Here is a 19,442-nt window from a genome sequence, read left to right as displayed (position 1 = left end):
GTATATATCTAGTAGTTAAAAAAAGGTACTGCAATTACAACTGAACTTGCACGTCTCAATGGTCTGGATAGTACTGTAAGTCAAAGTAAAAGTGATTGGCTGTTAAGTCTACAGTCATATTTAATTCTAGTGGAGTCCTAGCTGAGTTGCTTGAGTTGTGTTAATAGCTCCTATATTCTTGGTGGCTGCCAAAAAACATTCTTCTTTTCATTAAACATTGTATGCTTTATTATATTTAATATTATGTTTATTTTAGATAATGTATTAATGAACAATGCTTATGCTTACGAGCAGGCACAGTGTAACACATGAACCGCAGGATGTCCCATCATGCTCTTTATCAATGACAGCCGTTTTCCACACCACTAACTGTTTATTCCTGTTTTCTCTAATATATCTTTTAACAGATCAGCATTGTTCTTTTTTTTCCACATTTGTGACTTTATTAAGCAGTAGTCTACTAAATTAAATAAAGCTGTAGATTATTTGAATTTAAATGTTGTATTTCATGTTTTATGAGTAATATATTATTACTAATATGTTTATAATATGTACAATATGCACAAATTTACATCATTTATAACTTATCCACACCACATCCTCTTTAAACTGCTCACAGACTGCATACCCTTTTGCAGTGCCTATTCTTTAAGAGGTGGACTGGTACATCAAGAGACTTTAGGCTGCATGTCCCTGCTCGAGCTTGGAGCTTTCTCTTGTAATGAGGAGGTGTGGAGCTCCTCTGTGTGGCACAAAGAGCCCTGGTTCCTGCAGTGCTTCGAGTGGGGTAATCAGGAGGCAGGAGGACTTGGTGTGAAGCAGAGGGCAGCACAGTGGTAGAGATGGAGGAGGTTTTGGAGATGGTGGCTGACACTGATGTCCTGCTGAGCATAGTTAGACATGTCCAGCCTTTACACCATTGCAACCTCCTCCAGACTGTCCATCTTGGTCCTACAGTACAGACTGTCCATCTTGGTCCTACAGTACAGAATGTTCCTCTTGGGCCTACAGTACAACCTACTCTGGTAGGCCTCCTGAGTGTCGGGCTGGTCAGCTTGGACGTCCTGCTCTTCAGCAAGGCCATCACTTGTGATGTCCTTCAGTGACAAGGCTCTGGGCTTTGGCTGAAAAGGTACTCCAGTCCCTGGAGCTCCTGTCAGGCCACATCAGCAGGGAGCCGGTCCTCCTCCAGTGTGTCCCCAAACAGGCTCTGAGAGTGGGACTTCAGTTGGGCAATGAGTAGGGCAGAGTACGATCTGTAGTGACGACCTCTGACTCTAAACACAGTGTTTGAGCTATGATCGGAGTTCCATTGTGCTGCACACTGCTGCACAATGTAGCCTCACCATTTTCCTGTCCATGGTGAGGACAGGCTGGTTTAGAGATTGGATGATTATGCTGGAAGTAATGTATGTCAAGTGTAGTTTAGTTATATAAATAAAATGCTTTAGGCTAATTGTATTTTGTGTTTTTAAAACAGTAGTAGCACTCTGCGACTTTTATGGGTAGGAATGCAGACTTGGGGTGAACATCATTAAGTCGATAACAATAACACCACTATTTATACAAACTACATTGCAAATTAGTATATTTATTTTGAATGACATATACTATTGTTCACTACTTCAGTACTATTGTTATCTATGTAGTTATTTTTATCCCTCTAGAAACCATATGAGTGACCAGATGGCAGCTCTACACATGTGTAACGGACAACACATAATGTGCATTCATGAAGAGACACTAACAAGGGAAGTGCACTGGTCAGACAGGTGCACGGGTCAAACAGGAGCATGTAGGGTATACTAAGTCCTCATGTGCCACAAACGAACACAGCCCTGCGTTCGAATAGTGCGCTCACACTCACCTCTCACAGACGGGAGTATTTGGATATGTTTCAAAACTATTTAATTATACTTTTGACGCACCATGATTTTAGATTTCATTTGACCTTTGACATTGCTTGCCTTGATTGCTCTCACTGCATGCCACAGCATTCTTACATTTTATTTTTTGATATGTTCTCCTGCAGGAGACTAGAGATCTCCTATGAGGAGCTCCTTGATCCACATATCTGAATTTGGTCATTACATCATAGTCTATACTGTGTTGCTGTTTATATTAATTAATAACACACTACAACTACTAGTGTTTACACATTCAGTAAATCAATGTACAGACATGAGTGACTCTTGATTGCTGGCTTTCAGAAGACATCACAATAATATTATTTAACACAGATGGGTGGCAGCTAAAATACTGATTCTTGGTTCTGGCCACTAATAAATATAATCTGATATGATATGAGGTAAATTCACAAATGTTGGACCTGCTCCGTTCTATTAGTGACTAGATCTTAGAATTGGCTGTCACAACAAAATTAAAGTTAAACAAAATTTATTTTAGCTGCCCTCATCTGTATTAAATCTTATTGGTCTATACAATATTGTGATGTCATCTGAAAACCTCCAATACAGCGTATTACACCAAATCATGATATTTAATATAAAATAAAACTGAAGTCCACTCCATTTGCTTTAATTAAAACTAACAGAATATATAAGAATATTTTAGCTTCTGATTGGTAGTCTACAGTCACTCTACTCCAATGAGGAGGTGTAAATGTCTACAATGACCCTGTGTTCACACCAAGAGCGTCGTGAGTGACTAGCTCCCATTTCCTATGCAGGATGGAGCAGAGGAGACTAGAGGAAGTGGAGAGGAAAATGGTGCGATCCAAGCAACCTGAGAGTAGCAGAGTTGAACTGAAGTCAACTTTATGCAAATGCAGAGCGATATTGCCCAGCGACAGACACTCAGTGAACACCTTTTGACACATGTGAGGCATTGGTCGAGGCGCTAAACTCACTCATTCCTAATTCCCTCACACGTGATTAACTCCCTGTAGAGGTCTGGCGACAACATGGGAGCAAACTGAGCCATCTTTGGTTCATCTTTCAGATCTTACTACTACTACTTTACTTCCATGATATACACTCGGAGTCCGTTGCCAGTACCTTAATCTGCATATACACATTTTTCTCAGTATATGGACAGGCCTCATGTAAAAAGCTCAGAATTCACTCACTGAGCTGCAGAGGCTGCACTAGCACTGAGTAATGATTGGCTGCAGGTGCTGGGGTTTAGGTAGTGACCATTCAGATCAGAGAGTCTTTTTAAGATTAAAGCAGGATGGATCACAGCATTCTGTGGGTGCCATGGTCATGGTTCACTGCTCTTGTGGCCGACTGGCTGATACTTTTTAAATGTTTAAAATTTTTATCTTAAATTTTTTACTTAACATTTTGGCATTTTGGCCAACTAAGAAGTGCAGCATGCACAGTTCAAAGGACAATAGTTAAGGACTATTGGATTGTGTGTTTTTTTTCTGTATCCATGGCAACCCTGCATGGAGATAACTATGTTAACCAGATGGCTCTGAAACATAGATATCATAGAAGCCACACCAGCGCTCTAGGCCTATGGAGCATGTTCCAACTGAACAGCCTCCATGTTGGGACAGGACACTTGAGCATTTCACCAGAATCAATGCAATTAGAGGTCCACAAAAAAATACGTTTCACTTATTTTAGATTTTATATAAACAGCCACTATATATATATACACTATATATATATATATATACAGTAGTGTTTGTTTTATGTTGATGGTAATACACAGTGCAGCTGTAATACGCCCTCAAGTTGATGCTAACTTATACTACTTACAAGTTAGTCTGCCCATCAAAAAGGATTTAATCAAATAATTTCTGAATTAAGAGGACTGAAAACAATGGTAACAATATTTTTCTGCTACTTAAGTTTTCTTTTGTCATGTTATATGTGTTATTAGCGCTATAAATGTTTATTTTGTAGTCTTCACTGGATTTTAACTGCTACGTTTACATTTATTGGCTGTTACCTTTGCTAAACACATTTGGAACAGTAAATTACAGTGCTGAACTAGCACTAGATTATTTTATCATTACTATTTTATTTTATTTTTTTCTGGCTTTGTTGTTTAGAGTAATAAAATGACCAAAAACAGAAAGTAAAATCTCTGGCTTTGGTCTGGTAGATGGAGCAGCCACCTTGCGACAACATCCCCTGCTGTTGCTTCAGTTGCATCTGACAAGTCTTTACGGAGATTTTATGATTTCTATGGCTCTGAAATACTACACACTTTCTACACCAAATATGGCAGAAGATGTTCCAGAGAAAACACTTGCAGAGAATGGCTCGTCTCATCACCGACCAAAACAACAAAGCAGAGTGAGGCTTAGGAGAGGCTTTCTTGTTGTGTCTCCAGAGTTCACCCGACTCTCCCTTAAAGCTCCTCTGATACTAGGGCTTCAGTACAGAGAGGAGGGACTCTTTTGTCCTGAGAGCTGTTACTCAGCTCAACTGCTATAACACATGATCTGATGACCCTACCTGTAGAACTGCACTGAGACCTTTGTTTGACGTTTCTATGATTGTTGTATTTCACTGCTCACTGTGCTTAAATTGCCCCTCAGAGACAAATATAGTGATAGTGACAAAAAGTGGTATTGACTGATTGAAACTGGCATCCAAAGTGAGAGACACATGTGAGGCTCATTCTACTTTCTGACTGGACAATCGTCCGTAGAACTAAAACACCAAATTATAACAACCAACCTGGCCATCATGTCCAGCATTTTGTAATTAAGAATAAATCTCCATTTGTTATCACTAAAAGCTCTATTTAATATGAACGTTACCTTGTATCCAGCAACACAGATAGATCATGTTTATGGAATTTAAAATCAAAATCTTACATAGGGTCCCTTTAAAGAACGTCTTCTCTTTTAAATATGTCTACATGTCTGCCTTTGTTCATCTGTGTTTCTCTTAGATCCATTGTAACTCTTTGGGTGGAAGCCTTGCCTCCATTCGCAATGTCTATGAGAGAGATTTTGTGAGCAGAATGACAGAGGGACAAGCAGGGATTGGTCTAACAGAATCACGGCATGTAGGTCTATAAAACACACAATGAACACATTCAAATGAGATATGCTAAATCAACTTGGTGTTCCCTCATCACTATTGAGACTAATTTATGCATACTTTAGTAAACTTTTGCGACATTATGGCTCTTTTTCACCAACCCTGACACGCACTCACAGCTCTGCACTTTCTCCACTCACATTTTTTAAAAAGTGCCCATATTACGCTACTTTCGGATCTATGTTATAATGTTTCCTCATCAAATACCCGGGGTTGTGTTTTGTTTCATTCACACAAGTCTGACACACAAACCCTGCAAATTTAGGCTAATTCTTCTCTCCAAAGGAAAACACTCTGTTCCACCTTGTCATGTCATGTCATAATACAGCTTTAAACCCCATACATTTTAACTAGAATTATTTGGATGATTTTAGCCCTGGAATTTCAAAGCTCTACTAAACAAATGCAAAAAGTTAGCTGTTAACGACAAGACATTACAAGTGCAACGTAACATTTAAGCTTTGGAGATGTAGATAAACTAATAATAAAGGGTTACTCAAACATGTGTGAATGAAACAAAACACAACTCCAGGTATGTTAGTGATGAGGTAACAACATTCTAACAAAATTTAAAGCTGACAAGAGTCACTTTTGCTTAACCTTTATTTTTTTTCTGTCATTTTTCAAATAGAAATAATTTTGACCTAAAACAGGAAAAGTTTAATCTGATGTATGTAAGCTTCTGGTTTCAACTGTACTTGCAGGCATAAATCAACTCTACAGTTTAAACTGGAAGACAATGGACCTGTTTCCATTTTATACTTGCAATTTAAATCTACATGTGTCACAGTGTAAAACTAAATAGCATTAAAATGTATTCTTCAATGTTGTGGTTTAAATGTCTAAATCTAATGTAATGTAAAGTGCATTTGACAGTTTAATATCATTTTCAAACCTGTTACCTGTTTTGGTGGGATTGTACCCAAGGTAAATATTCATCATACTTTTACATCAGTTAAGTGGCAGTTTGTGAAGGCAAGAGAAAAACAGAAAGTACAAAAATGCAGGAAGTAACAGTGAGTTTTAAAATGGAGTCCTATCAGTTCGATCCAAAACGCGGAAACAATTTATGCACAAGGAAGGCATTTTTCTATCAAGATTTTTTAGAAAAAACTTAAATGCCTTTGATGTTAACTATGTTTTAGTGAAATGTGTAATCTAACCTGCCATGTGCACTTTAAGGAAGGATTGGGGCTGTGGATCAACAATGATCCCGTGACCTACACAGGGTGGTGCCTGGGAGAACCCAACGATGACAGGGTAGCACTGTGCAATTATTAACCACAAAGGTAGGCTATCTCAGAATACATCCAAAATGACCAGCCTGATGATGGGATGATATGTGGTGTAACGACCATGTTCCTTCTGTTTGTGTAAAAAAAAGAAAGTTATTAGAGAAACCCCACTCCCCTGACTCCTCACCAACACATTCATGATACGTGATGTACATGATTACATGTTACATTATTACAGGGGGTCTGTATTAGAACAGGGCAGCTTCAGATGAACTTATAGGGGCCCCTTGGGGTTCAGAGGGGCCACCTCATGAAAAATTCCTAATTATTTAATTTTCAACTTAGATGCTTAGTTGGAAACATTATATGAAGTCTTTATTAAAGTAGGCTGAAAAGATTAATTAATAATTAATAATGGAAGTGAATGAGGCTCGTTTGGTTCTGAAGGGCACCAATACAGGCCAAAATTTTAATACAGAAATTGGAGGGGTGAGGTAAGGGCTGAAGGTACCATTTAAACATTTGGTCAAAAATAACAGTATCTAGAAAATTTCATAGCTCTGAATGAATTTCCCTAACGAGGGATTTATAAAGTGTGCTTTTGTCTTAAAGAGGGGTATTTTACTTGTATGGGGTATTAATTGCTAACATAACATATTTAGATCACCATGTTACTTTTTATTGTTTTGAAAATGCTATATGAGTCCAAAACAACGTATTAACTTGTTTTACTTGAGTTTTTTGATGCTCTGAGTTTCTGCTCCTTTTTGCTCTTCACTCAAAGTCACTCCCCCTTCAGAGCACAGTCAGCGTGCATCCTGCAAATGAAACTACTGCACACCACATCAGGTTTGTCAAGTTGTAGTGTACAGTTTTGTATCACGTTTTTGCATTTTTATGAAGACCTGTCGTGGAGAGATGGCTAAAATACTGAAATATGCATGAATGACATCTAAAATGTAAAATGTTTTTGATGAGGGAACAACAAAAAAAGTGTTTGCATAATACCCCATCTTCAAGAAGTATTTTGTATTTTGAATTGTGAGCTATTGTATCCAAGTAATTTCCACTGTGAATCAATAAAGTCCAATATTTAATCAACATGTTTTTTTTATAGGTTACAAATGTTTTGGTCATGGAATTGTTTATAATTATTAAAAATGTTGTGAAGACTCAATATTCAATCAATATCGGCAACATAAATTTAACCAACGTCCACATGAAGACCATGACACAAATATTATAGCTCTGTTAAAGCTACTGTTTCTTCACACAGCGCTGCGTTCACTGTATGCCTCTGAACGCACCACATCACACGCATCACACATTCCCAACGGTAAAACGAGCCCCGCGCTATTTTTATCGCCTCCATTGTCTCGGCGGCTACACCACTCATCATTTTAACGGACTGCGCGGGACACTGGCCACGACAACTGTTGAGACGAACTGTTCTAAGATGGCCGCCGGACCGGAGCAGAAGGATGACCGCGGGGGCAGAGGGAGGCAGGAGCGGGGTGAGCGATGGGCCCGTGGAGGTGGCAGGTGCGAGGGGCTTCCGGGCAGGTGCCGCTCCTGCCGGGTCGATAAAACCAGGATTAGAACTATCAGGGAGATGGATAGCAGACAGGTAGGCTCGGGGCGACGTTAGATAGTCCGGACCGGTGTGGCAAAGTCATAACTCAGAAAAAGGTGTGTGTTTATAGTCGGGATGCGGCGGTTTGTCAGAGGAAGGAAGAAATGGACTATGCATCGCTGGGATATGTGTGCATTTGCAAGAGACTAACCACAAAAATATGTCAGCATGCATGTTCTGTTCAGCTCCACTGTCTCTGATAACATCTTGTGCCAATGAGGGGACACCGAGAACCACGGAGAGTAAATTTTAAAAGAAATTTAACTCTTCACAGTACTATAACTGTATATTTTACTCCTACTTGAGTAATATTTTTGAAGTAACTGTTGTAGAATAAACTGTAGTAGCCCAAAAGTTGAAGAGGAGAGGAATGACGCTGCAGTTCGAACGCAGAAGTTTATTTACCATCAGTACAGGACCCAGTGCTGTCCATTCCAGTCTAGTGCAGTCCAGTCTAGCTATGCTTCTGTTGTAGGGAGTATTATACCTCCAATCACACAGGCTAAGATAAACCGGCAATGTGCCCTCAGTGCAGCACAGAAATGGAATTTTAAGAGTAATAGTACTCTGGCTTGAGTAAAAGTTTTGGTCCTTCTTCTCGTTATGAGTAAGTCTACAAGTGACAAAACTTTTAGCTGACAATATGATATGATTTGAGTCTCCTTTCGATATCATTTCATGTTTTGTCCTTCAAATTCCATTAACTGGAAATTATAAATCAGATGTTATGTGCAGACAGTCAGTCTTTAAGTTGCTCTTACTTGAGTCATTTCTTGGACCATTTCTACTTGAGTAATATTATTTTGAAGTATCGTTACTCTTACTTGTGTACAATATTAAGCTACTCTACCCACCTCATCTAAATTTGAGACATTAACAAAAAACACGTTGGAGAACTTTTGCTGAACTTTCACTAGTTAACAAATGACTATGTGATATTTTAAAACTCTACAGTTATGACACAGAGTCTGACTTTTTTCTTTGACTTATCACAAGTAGGTACAGGGGAATGGGAGGAAAAAGGAGGTAGGTACTCCTATTGTAGCCACAGCTGTCCTGGGGTAGACTAACTAAAGCGAGGTTGCCAGTCTGCTCCATCGGCTCATTCGACCACCACCGACACTCATGCAAACTCCACATTCATACTAGGTGAGTGAAGCATCTTGCCAAACAACAGCAGAACTTGGTCCCAGTGGGAATCAGTCTTCTGACCTACAGGTTGGTGGGTGGGTGCTCTAACCACTGAGCCGTTGTCGCCCATCTTGGTGCTGGTCTCTAACCTTCCCGTTCAATAGTCTTTGGACAAAAAAATCTTAAAAACGAGCTGATCTGAACACATTTGTATTGGTATCCTCTTTTCAAGATGAACACAGCAGCCTAAAAATGAGTAAAAAAAAGTACACATCAAAAGTCAAAATATCATAAAACTAATAAACGCAGTTGGTAGAGCCTATTTGAACCGTTCAAAGTTGTAAGTGTCAATCCGAACTACCCCTCTGACCCACCTCCTTGCACTGTTTTCACTATCTCCATCATTCCCCACGTTTGTTCCATCGTTTTTGCTGTATTCACGCTGTATTCTCATCTTGTTTTTTTTTTTTTTTGTGTCTGAGATAACCCACTCGGCAGGCGACAGTTAGCAGGGCCCTTATTGTGATTTATGCAGGGCCAGGACCTGCAGGCTCAGCGTATTTCTTCCACGTTTCTCCCCAGTCTGCTCCAAGAGGGAACCCCAGCCTCTGTAATCATTTAACACACTCTGGCAAATGTATGAGAGCAAGACGGCGCTAACAGAGTCCAGCTAACTGTGCATGAATATTCAGAACACATGGGTTTAGTGAATTGTAAAGGGGACGTGTTCTGCTTAATGGATTTTTTGTAAAGTGAGAGTATTACAGTTCTATGGGGTATTATCTGGTAATACATAACATTTTTAGATCACCATTTTAGCTTTTTTTTTTTTTTTTTTTTGGAAAACGCTATATTTGCCAAAAACAACATATTAACATTGTTTTTTGACACTGAGTTCCCCTGCCCTTTGCTTCCACATTACAATCTGCATCTGTGCATTCTGCTAATTAAACTACAGCACATCACATCAGGTTTGTGAAGTTGTAGTGGATGTAGTGGTTGTTTTGTGTCATGCTTTGGTTTATTTATGGAAAATTGCCGTGTGGGAGCGAAAGTAGCATAGGCTTCTGGGCTGCGCACTGGATGGGATCCCACTGCTAACTGCTTGGAGGCTTCGAATAAAGCCTGGGTGAGATCACTAGATTACTCAAACAGTCACGGCATGACATCTAAAACCTCTTCAGGCATGTTTTTGATCATGGAAAAATGTTATAACATGGTAGAAAGCGCCAAGAAGTCCAGACCAGTACCAAAAATAAATAAATAAATAAATATTCCTATAGGTCAGAGGTGTTAAACACATTTTTATCAAGGGCCACATCAGCAAAATGGCTGCTCTCAAAGGGCCAGATGTAAAATAAATCTAACTACTTTTTTAACTTATGAATAAACTGTTTCTGTATTTATTACTTATTCAAGTTACAAATATTGCATATGAATTTGTTTGGATGTAAAAATATGGCTGTGTAACTGTGTATCTCCTGATAAAATGACATTTTAAGACCATCATACCTTTTAATTTACTCTGTCGAGGACATTTGGCACACGGGCCTTGACTTTGACACGTGTGCTATAGGTCATATGCATCACCTATCTGTTAGATTAGCTTCATGTTTACAATAATCACGCTGCTAATTTGTCATTGTAACATGCATCTCTCTCCAATGTGTCCACCAGAGGGCACCAACCGCCACCTCATTTAAAAATTCAATGTGCATGAGCTGAAAGAACACATTTTCACCCTTTTAAAAAGAAAATACGATTGCTACTTCAAGAGTCTCTCCAAAAGTATTTCTCCAAACGTATGAATAAAGTATAGTGTGATACACGCTTTTGCAAACGAAATGAGAGCAACACAGCGCTAAAGGAGGCTAGCAAACAGCGCTTGAATATTCATAGCACAGGGGTTTAGGGCTTTTGTGGAGCATGCTGAATGATGGATGGATGAGGAGGAGAGGAGAAAGAACAATAGAGAGTGAGAGCGGTACAGTTTTAGAGTTACAGTTGAAGTCGGACTAAAGCAGGTCAAACAGGAGGCAGAGGAGGGCCACCCGGGACCCTGTGAGTTAAGGCGTGCATGAGAAGCGCAGTGCAGGTATCGTACGAGTGTCAAATGGCTCTTTTACAAAGTGGATATGATCTCATAGGAGCAGGAGGGTTGTGTTTTTAAGGAAAGAATGCATTGGCGTACTTGTTTCTGTCTGGTCCTGCTACTTTCGCATCTCAAACACGATGACAAGTTAATTTATATAGCGCTTTTAAAATAACCACAGCTGCTCAAAGTGGTCGACTTGTGTTTAAAAGTCAGTGGAAACAAATGCTGTTTTGAAGGAACTATATGTAGGATTTAGATTTTAATTTCTATCAACATGACCCATTTATTTCCCCCAAAATATGAGGTATACAAAGTTATCACTGAAAACTTGCTAATTTATTGTTAATTACAAAAACATTGTTGTGATTGTAGTACCTTTGTTAAAACTCTAAGAGAACCAGCTACATACACTGCAAATGTTTTGGAGTGTTTAAATAGGCAGGAAAAGAGATGGATTTTAATTCTATGTGTTAACTTATGTTTTTTTATTTTTCCAAAAGGCAACACACCATTTCTGAAGTCAAAGTCCCTCTCAATATTATGTGCTTAAGTGAAGGTTAGGTGAAATTGTTAAGCCTCAAATGCAGGACAATCCAGCATTACTCAAACATGGACAGTATCTATCAAAACCTCTGAGCAAACTAACAATGAGGTAATGCCGTTATAACATGGCTAAAACAATTTTGCATAATATGTTCCCTTTAAATGCTGCAGTTAGCAGCAGAGGAAGCTCTATTTTGAGCTCTAAAATAATTAGCATCAGTCTAAAAAGATATGGACTTTGAAATCCCCCCTTCCCTCCCCATCTCTCCTCCCTCTCCTCCTTGTTCCCTGTTTCGGTCTTTAAGCTAGTGTCTGTTGTCGTTTCTCCTGGTCAGCCTGCCAGTTCAGGTTAGTGTAGCTGTGACGTTGCCTCCGCTCTGCTCCGGCTCAGATGCCAGCCGTGCGTCAGTTTGAGTGAGCCAAAGGTTAGCGGGATCGCCCCTTCATCACTGCGCGCCGCTAATGAGCTGCTACTGTGTGTATAATACAGAGGTGGGCATGTCACCATGGAAACAGGGCACCAGCAATGACAGGGAAGTTTGAAGTAGTAGTGCCACGGATGACCACAAGAAAATTAAATCTTTTCTCCTTTTGGTTTAAAACTACCAATGTGAATTAAGGATTTATTTTATTTTTTAGAAATTTAGAGCTTGGCTATGCTATGAGATCACTTATGACAGTAACCTACATTTTCAATTTCAGAAAATATTAAAACTTAAAGGTGCACTATGAAACTTTTTTGATGGAGGTTCTGTCTCCATGGGGACAGATACGTTTAATGCCATATTATGGAACAATCTATGTAAAGCAATAACTCTGGTGGGACCACCAGAGGAGCTGGAGGACATGTCTGGGGTGAGGGAAGTCTGGGAGTCCCTGCTTTGACTGCTGACCCCATGACCTGGCCCCGGATAAGCATTAGAAAATGGATGGATGATAGTGTAATGCATAGTGTAAAATGTTTTTATAGCATTACCATGTATGAGACTTCAGACACTTTATAAGCCCAAAAAAATGAAAATAAAAAATAAAATATTTTATACTGGAAAATCTGGTGACTCCTATGAGTTTTGCCAGGGATCCAGAATACAAACAAATGGTGAGTGAAGGACTACACAATCTGAGGTTAGGGAAATGTCATTTTGTTTGTAATTAGCATTAGTGAAATAATCAAATTAAGCTCAAGATGCAAAGGAGAGTCCAGACTGACCGGACTGATATCGCTCTTATTCCAGAAGTTACTGTGGGCGCCACCATTGTCCTTCTGGTTGTAATTATTTTGCATGGGGCTGTCAATTTTGACAGCAAATAAACTCTATATAGACTACAAAGCTTTTTGAAAACCACCCATAGAATTGGTGCAGTGTTGACTTGTTGCTGCACAAGAACATTAAACATTTGACCTTATACCTTACCTTATATAAGATTTTAGGGGCAAAACCTTTCAAAATTCTTCATTGAAATGAAAGGGATTCCTGCTTATTTGGAAGTACCACCACAAATAAGTAGTTTATTTGCATTTACGGCAAAAGTGCACAGAATAAGATCAATAAAACAACGCAGAGTTATCATTTTGGATTTGCCAGGCAAATATGAGTTAATTCAGTGTCATAAATGTCAAAAAATGATTGCTGCAGCGGTTTAAGAAATGAAGAAAATAAAAATAAAAATCTGTGGTGTGGTGCTAAATGCAGTAACGAGTCTTCGCCTCTTCTTCCCCATTTATCCCTGAGCTTTGGGCCCTGTGACGCAGCTCTGTCAAATGGACTATTAGTGAAAGTGTTGAAGGCGTTATGGATGGCCTGCCACCATGATAACAACCATAATGAGCGCAGCGACAAGGCCCTGTGACGCAGCTGCATCAGAGGGACCCTGATCCAAAGGCGTTATAGATGCCCACAGCACCGTGAGAACCGCTGTAATGAGCTAGTTACAATCTCCGAGCTGTGGGTCCTGTGGCGCAGCTGCATCAGAGGGACTATTATTCAAAGTGTAAGGTATTATAGAAGACCAAGGCTACAACAGCAACAATAGAACAATACTGCTCTATCCCTGTGCTGGATGGAGTAGATATTTCTGACTTGGTTTGGCAAGATAGTACCTGTGGTAAATATTTATCATAGTCGTAAATCAGTTAGTTTTGAGTACAAGTACAAAAATATAGGAAGTAGCTGTGAGTTCTATCTCATCAACATAAAAAATTCCATCCAAAAGACAATTTACCCAAAAGGACCATATATTTTTATTTGTCTAAACATGGTTGCAAGGTAAAAAAAATAAACTGCATCATTCCAGCTGCATGCATGTAAAAAAAAAAAGCTATGTTATGAAATTACCTCTATATATGCCCTATCTGCTGCTTGTGTTCAACCAGGAAGCAAAATCGGAAACTTCACTGAAAGAAAGATTTTAGGAAAGTTTTTTTTTTTTGTAAAATCTAGGTTAAAAGTCTACGTTTTAGTGAAGTGAATAGTCTAACCTGTCATATGCTCTTCAAACACTGTGAGAATAATGAGCCACTTTATCTGTACGTGGTGGGCCCTGTGACACAGCTCCACCAGGGGGACCATCAGGCAAAGCGATGAAAGTGTGAACAAATGTTGAAAAAGCCATCAAAAATCGCTTTATCTCCACACTGTGAGCCCTGTGGTGCAGCTCCTAGAGAGGGTCTAAAAGCCAAAGTGTTGAAGGCGTTATAGATGGCCAGAACACAATGAAAACAGCCATAATGAGCGGTTATGTCACTGCGCATTGGGCCCTGTGACGCAGCTCCATCTGAGGGGCCGCCACAGCCATAATGAGTTGCTTATCAGTGGGAATGCTGTGGAATGTGCCAGAGTGATGAAATGTGCTGCGAATATGAGAAATATCCACAAGAACAAGAAGAGAAGAGAGGAGAGGAGTGCGATTTCTGAAGGCCATTAAAGCTCTGTTTATAAGAAAGATCTAAATGATGTGAATATGTGAGTTTTACTATTCAAAAATAAAGGTTCCTATGTTTTTTGTTAAAGACAGCATTGTGCAAAATTTACTTTTTGAAGCTTGCTACCATGTGATAATGTTGTTCCTTCATCAAAAACATGAAGAGGTTTATATGTCATCCATGCCCGTTTGAGTAATCTATGTCAGCCATTCTCCCACATGACAATTCTCCATAAATGTGCAAAAACATGATACAAAACTGTACACAACAACTTGACAAAGCTGATGTGATGTGTAGTAGTCTCATTAGCGGGATACACACTGATTATGTTGTGATAGCGCTCTGAAGTGGGGGGTGACTTAGTACAGGAAGCACCAATCTTGTACATAACAAGATTTTATCTAAAAAGCCTGATTTATTCAAGTTTTGTATCACAGGTAGAAACACTGCATAGTTTTAAAGTCCATAAATCATCGCCAGACTTGTTTTAAGCCTTTCTACTGTCAAATCACATTCATTACCACTGAAAGCTTACATCCATACACAATGCATGTTTCTTATTACCTATGATTATTTTTTTTCCTGGTGGTAATTCATTCTACTGCCTGTAGATGGAGCCCTACACCACATTTCAGAGTGGGGAGTGCCAAAGCTGGAAAATAATATCTGCTTCTACACAAGAATCTGAGCTGTGTAGATCTGACACGGTACAATGCGTCAACACATCCTGACGCGTTATAAGACCGTGTCCTGATTTGTGCTTTGATTTTGCACCTTCCTACTTCATGTTATTATAATTTGGTACAGCAAAAACACAATGTTCTTTTTGTGAGATAGGTGTGACTCTATCCTGTCACCTTATAATGGAGATTTTATACTATTTTATTTCATATCTGACTCCTATATTCCCCAGTTTTGATACATTTAATATAATAGTGCTTTTAATTAACATCGTGGCCTATAGATACTTGCAGCCGATTGCAGCTGTCATTAATATTCCCTGGGAGAGGTGAAGCTAACTAGAGACACTACTCTGTCTGAAGCTCTGTTACTCAAGTTAGACTTTAATCACAGTTTTGTTTAACACAATCTGATCATAAAGAACTGACTTAGCTGGAATCACAAGAGATGAGCTGATTTGTGCTGTCACTCTCAAATAACATTACAGTCACAAGCTAGCTAAAATGCACCTGTCTTTGAGGTGGCAGTTGTTTTTTTTTCAAATAACATAATTAATTTTTATTATTTATTTTAAACCTTCAAAACCTTCAAAATAACAGAACAGAGAGAGGCTTAGAGGAGGCTTTCCTGTTGTTTGTCCAGACTTCACCTGGCTCCCCTGGAGCTGATGTGATGCTGCAGAACACAGAGGACACAGACGAGGGACATTTTTGTCCTAAAGGTTATTACTCACCTCAGACTGCCCTGACACAGAATCTGATGGCCTTGCCTTTTGAGGTGCACTGGGACTTTTGTTTGATTATTATTGCATTTTACTGCTCATTGTGCTTAAATTGTGCCTCTGGGATAAAATAAAGTGATATTGCTTAAAAAAAAATAATAATAATAAAAAAGATTTGACTATTACATCAGCATCTCCAAAATCATTGACATCCACATTTGTACTGTATTTTGTTTCGCTTCTGTCTTAGTCTCTCTTCTTCTGAGCAGCTCGTGGTTGGGTTTGTGTTCTTGCCTAGTCTCTGCTGGGAGCCCTGTTCTGTACAATACATTTTTAACGTGCTGTGTGAAGGTGGATCAATTATTCAGCCCTTCAAACCTACAGCCTCTGCACAGCTAGCTCCAAACACAACCCGCTAACATCCCGCTAGCCACCAGCTCTGCTAGCATTTCATTATAGTGTCAGAGGAGGTTTGCTGCTTTAGAGGGAAGATATAGAAGTAAAGGTTCCTTTATAATTAATATGTTTTTTTTGTCATGTTTCACTTAATTATTTATTTCCATTTAACAGTGCCTCTTATGCTTTATTCAGTTCACACAAAAAAATTGTTTTGGGCACCTTGGCTTTGAGAGTTCACCTTGTATAACAGATTATATCACAAAATGTTTTGTGTGGGTGTGTATGTAATGAACACATTTTGACACAATTACTTTTAACGAGTATGGACACAATTTATGGACTTCTACCTGTGACGCAACAATCCTGGGAAAATTCAATATGTGTTTGGTCACTACCCAGGAGGAGCAGACCTACCTTAAAGGATTTCCAGGATTTCTAGGTTGTTTTTGATTTATTATGTTATAACATTAAAAGTGTTCTTTACTTTGGCCTTTTCATTTTGTGTATTTAGAATTCAAAATATTCCCCATGTTTGGAAAAAAGCTCGATATAAAAGCAAGATTCCAATGCAATCATCCAGGGGCTAAAATTGAAGCAGAGTGATTTCTGGCGCTCAAAGAAAATGGCCACATAAACAAAATATAAGGTCACAATATGTGCCCTTCACCTGAGGATAAAAACAATAGCTGTTGGCGTAAGGACAACTGGACATTAACAACCCAGAGGAGCAACTCTCCCTGGATGACCACTTAATGATATCACACAGTGAGAGTAAACAATGGGCTTTGGCAAGATTAGGCGTTTTGCACAAGAATAACAGTAGTTAAGCCTCCCATGTTGTAAGCAGATGCAGACTTACAATAGTATTGTTACGAATCTGAAATGGTAAATGGCCACATTTTTATATTGTGCTTTCCACCTTCAAGGCACTCTGAGCACTTTACATCAAAGAACTACTCACCCATTGACACACATTCATACACCAATGTACACAGACATTGGGGGCGAGACAGGTTAAGTGTCTTGCTCAAGGACACAACAACAGTATTTATCTGTGGGAGCTGGAATCGCACCGGTAACCTGAGGGTCAGTGGATCTGATTGTTCAACCGATGATGTTTATGTTAAGAGTGAGAATTGAGCCGCCAGCGTTCACTTCACTGGACAAGCACTCTGCCAACAATGATAATAAAACAGGACACTGGTCACTCCCTTATATCTGTCTGGAGGGAGGAGCTAATTACACTGCAACTAATACACTTCACTTGTTTACAGTAAGGAGTAACGAGCGTACTCTGATATGCTAATAGGAATTAGATAACCCATTAGGAAATGAACAAAACATTCAAAATATGACACAGTCGGCAGTTCACGTCTTAGGGTAGATCAACAGATTTATCTAAGAACAGATACTTCTTACTGTAAACAATTAGTTTGTGTTAGTTTCAGTGTAGATGTCTGTGTAATCTCAATCGTCAAGGTACACGTCTTAGTCAGAGAAAAGGAATGGTTTGAGAGGGAAGTTAAAGAAGCTATTTTTGTTAGGAAAAACAATCCTTGAACAGGAATGGGGCCTGAGGCATCACCTGTTCCCAATTTATAATTCCATCCTCTGACCCAAGGCAAACAAAGGAAACAAAGAGAACAATATAGCGAGGCAGTAGGGCAATTAAAGGTTGAATGGAGGCCATTAAGGCTGAAACAGTAAACAATAGCTGTTCAGTGCAGTTAGCTCGTCCCTTCAAATAGATATAAGGCAGCATCCACCAGCAATCTGACCAGAACTGCTTGCATGAGCAGTGAAACGTGTTTACTCCCACAACTTTTTGTTCAGTTGACAGATTTTACTTTGGCTTTTACTATAGTTTCAGTTTAGTTAGCTCCTCTCTTCAGACAGCTATAAGCTATAAGACCCTGTCAGAACTGACGAAGACGAAGCGAATGACTTAACGTATTTACTCTCAAAAGCTTTCATCCATTTGACATTATTCATATTTTTTAGCAAAGCGACCCGAGTCCTCTAAAACTACTGCACAATAATATTTGCAGTGATACTAAACACGTATTTGGCGATTGTGTACTCACCCCCACCCCATCCTCCTGCCGGTACTGCTTCCACGCCTGTCCAGTGTCACTGTACAGCAGCATGTAGCGGCTGACCCAGTCCTGACTGTTAGCCCGGCCCTGGGTGGACACAGCCGTCACCTCCATGCGCTCCCGGAGGTCCAGCTGCAGCCAGGGCTCGCGGTCCGTTACCATGGGAGACCAGCCTCCTGCTCCTGGGCACATGACGCACAGAATGGTCAATAGCAGGATCCAAACAATAAAATAAGTGCAATCCCTAAGTACTATCCCTCTATTTCCATGGAGAATAGTAGGTTATGCAAGCGGACCAAGTTACAGGTCAGGCCTGTGGAGAGGGGAACACGCTCACAGTAAGAATGCATGTGCGAAATTGTGAGGTAAACAAAATAAATGGTTTGAGATTGAAGTTAAAGAGGCAATTTTTGCTGGGAAAGACAATCCATCTCCGAATAGGAATGGGGGCCTTAGACGTCATTTATCTCCTTTTTATAACTCCTTCCACAGACCTAAATCAAAACAAGAAAAACAATAGGGCTAGCTAGTATGCTAATAGCTGTGAGAGACCTGAATGATTATGCAAAATATGAGTCAGGCACAGCTCACATTTAGTGTAGCCCAATAGACCGAGCCTACAAACAGAAAGTGTAAACAAACAGGTGTGTTAGTTTCAGTGTGGTTAGCTCCTCTAGCTCCTTTCAGTGATCCTTTGCTATGAAACGTTGTGTTTAAGCAATAAAACCAGCTGTAAAAGAATAAATGCAAGGTGAATACTTCTAATGCATTAATTTGGAACATTCCAGGTAAAGGCAATATCATCTCAAAACAAGCAGGTGACCGATCCCATAAGAAAACATACAGGTTGGCATAGAAGCTATAAGTTTAATCAATAAAAAGTTATTAAATTAAATATTGGCTGCACAAACTATTCAGAATGAGCGATCTGTGCTTTTAAGGATCTTTACCGTTCACT

General features: G+C 39.5%; 1 protein-coding gene across 1 annotated transcript in view; it reads right to left on the bottom strand.

Annotated features, from left to right (window-relative positions):
* The window catches only part of LOC117389738 (contactin-associated protein-like 5), an 88,985-nt gene extending 70,324 nt beyond the window's left edge, over positions 1-18,661 (bottom strand). The window contains exon 1 of the mRNA XM_033987459.2: positions 18,473-18,661. Coding sequence (XP_033843350.2) covers positions 18,473-18,646 — 174 coding nt within the window. The 5' untranslated portion in view covers positions 18,647-18,661. The remainder of the gene's footprint in view (positions 1-18,472) is intronic.
* Between the last annotated feature and the right edge of the window lie 781 nt (positions 18,662-19,442).

The sequence above is a fragment of the Periophthalmus magnuspinnatus genome, chromosome 21 (genome assembly GCF_009829125.3).
Source record: "Periophthalmus magnuspinnatus isolate fPerMag1 chromosome 21, fPerMag1.2.pri, whole genome shotgun sequence".
NCBI classification, from domain to species: Eukaryota; Metazoa; Chordata; class Actinopteri; order Gobiiformes; family Gobiidae; genus Periophthalmus; species Periophthalmus magnuspinnatus.
The sequence above is the reverse complement of the archived record's forward strand: the minus strand, read 5'-3'. Positions and strand labels throughout refer to the sequence as shown.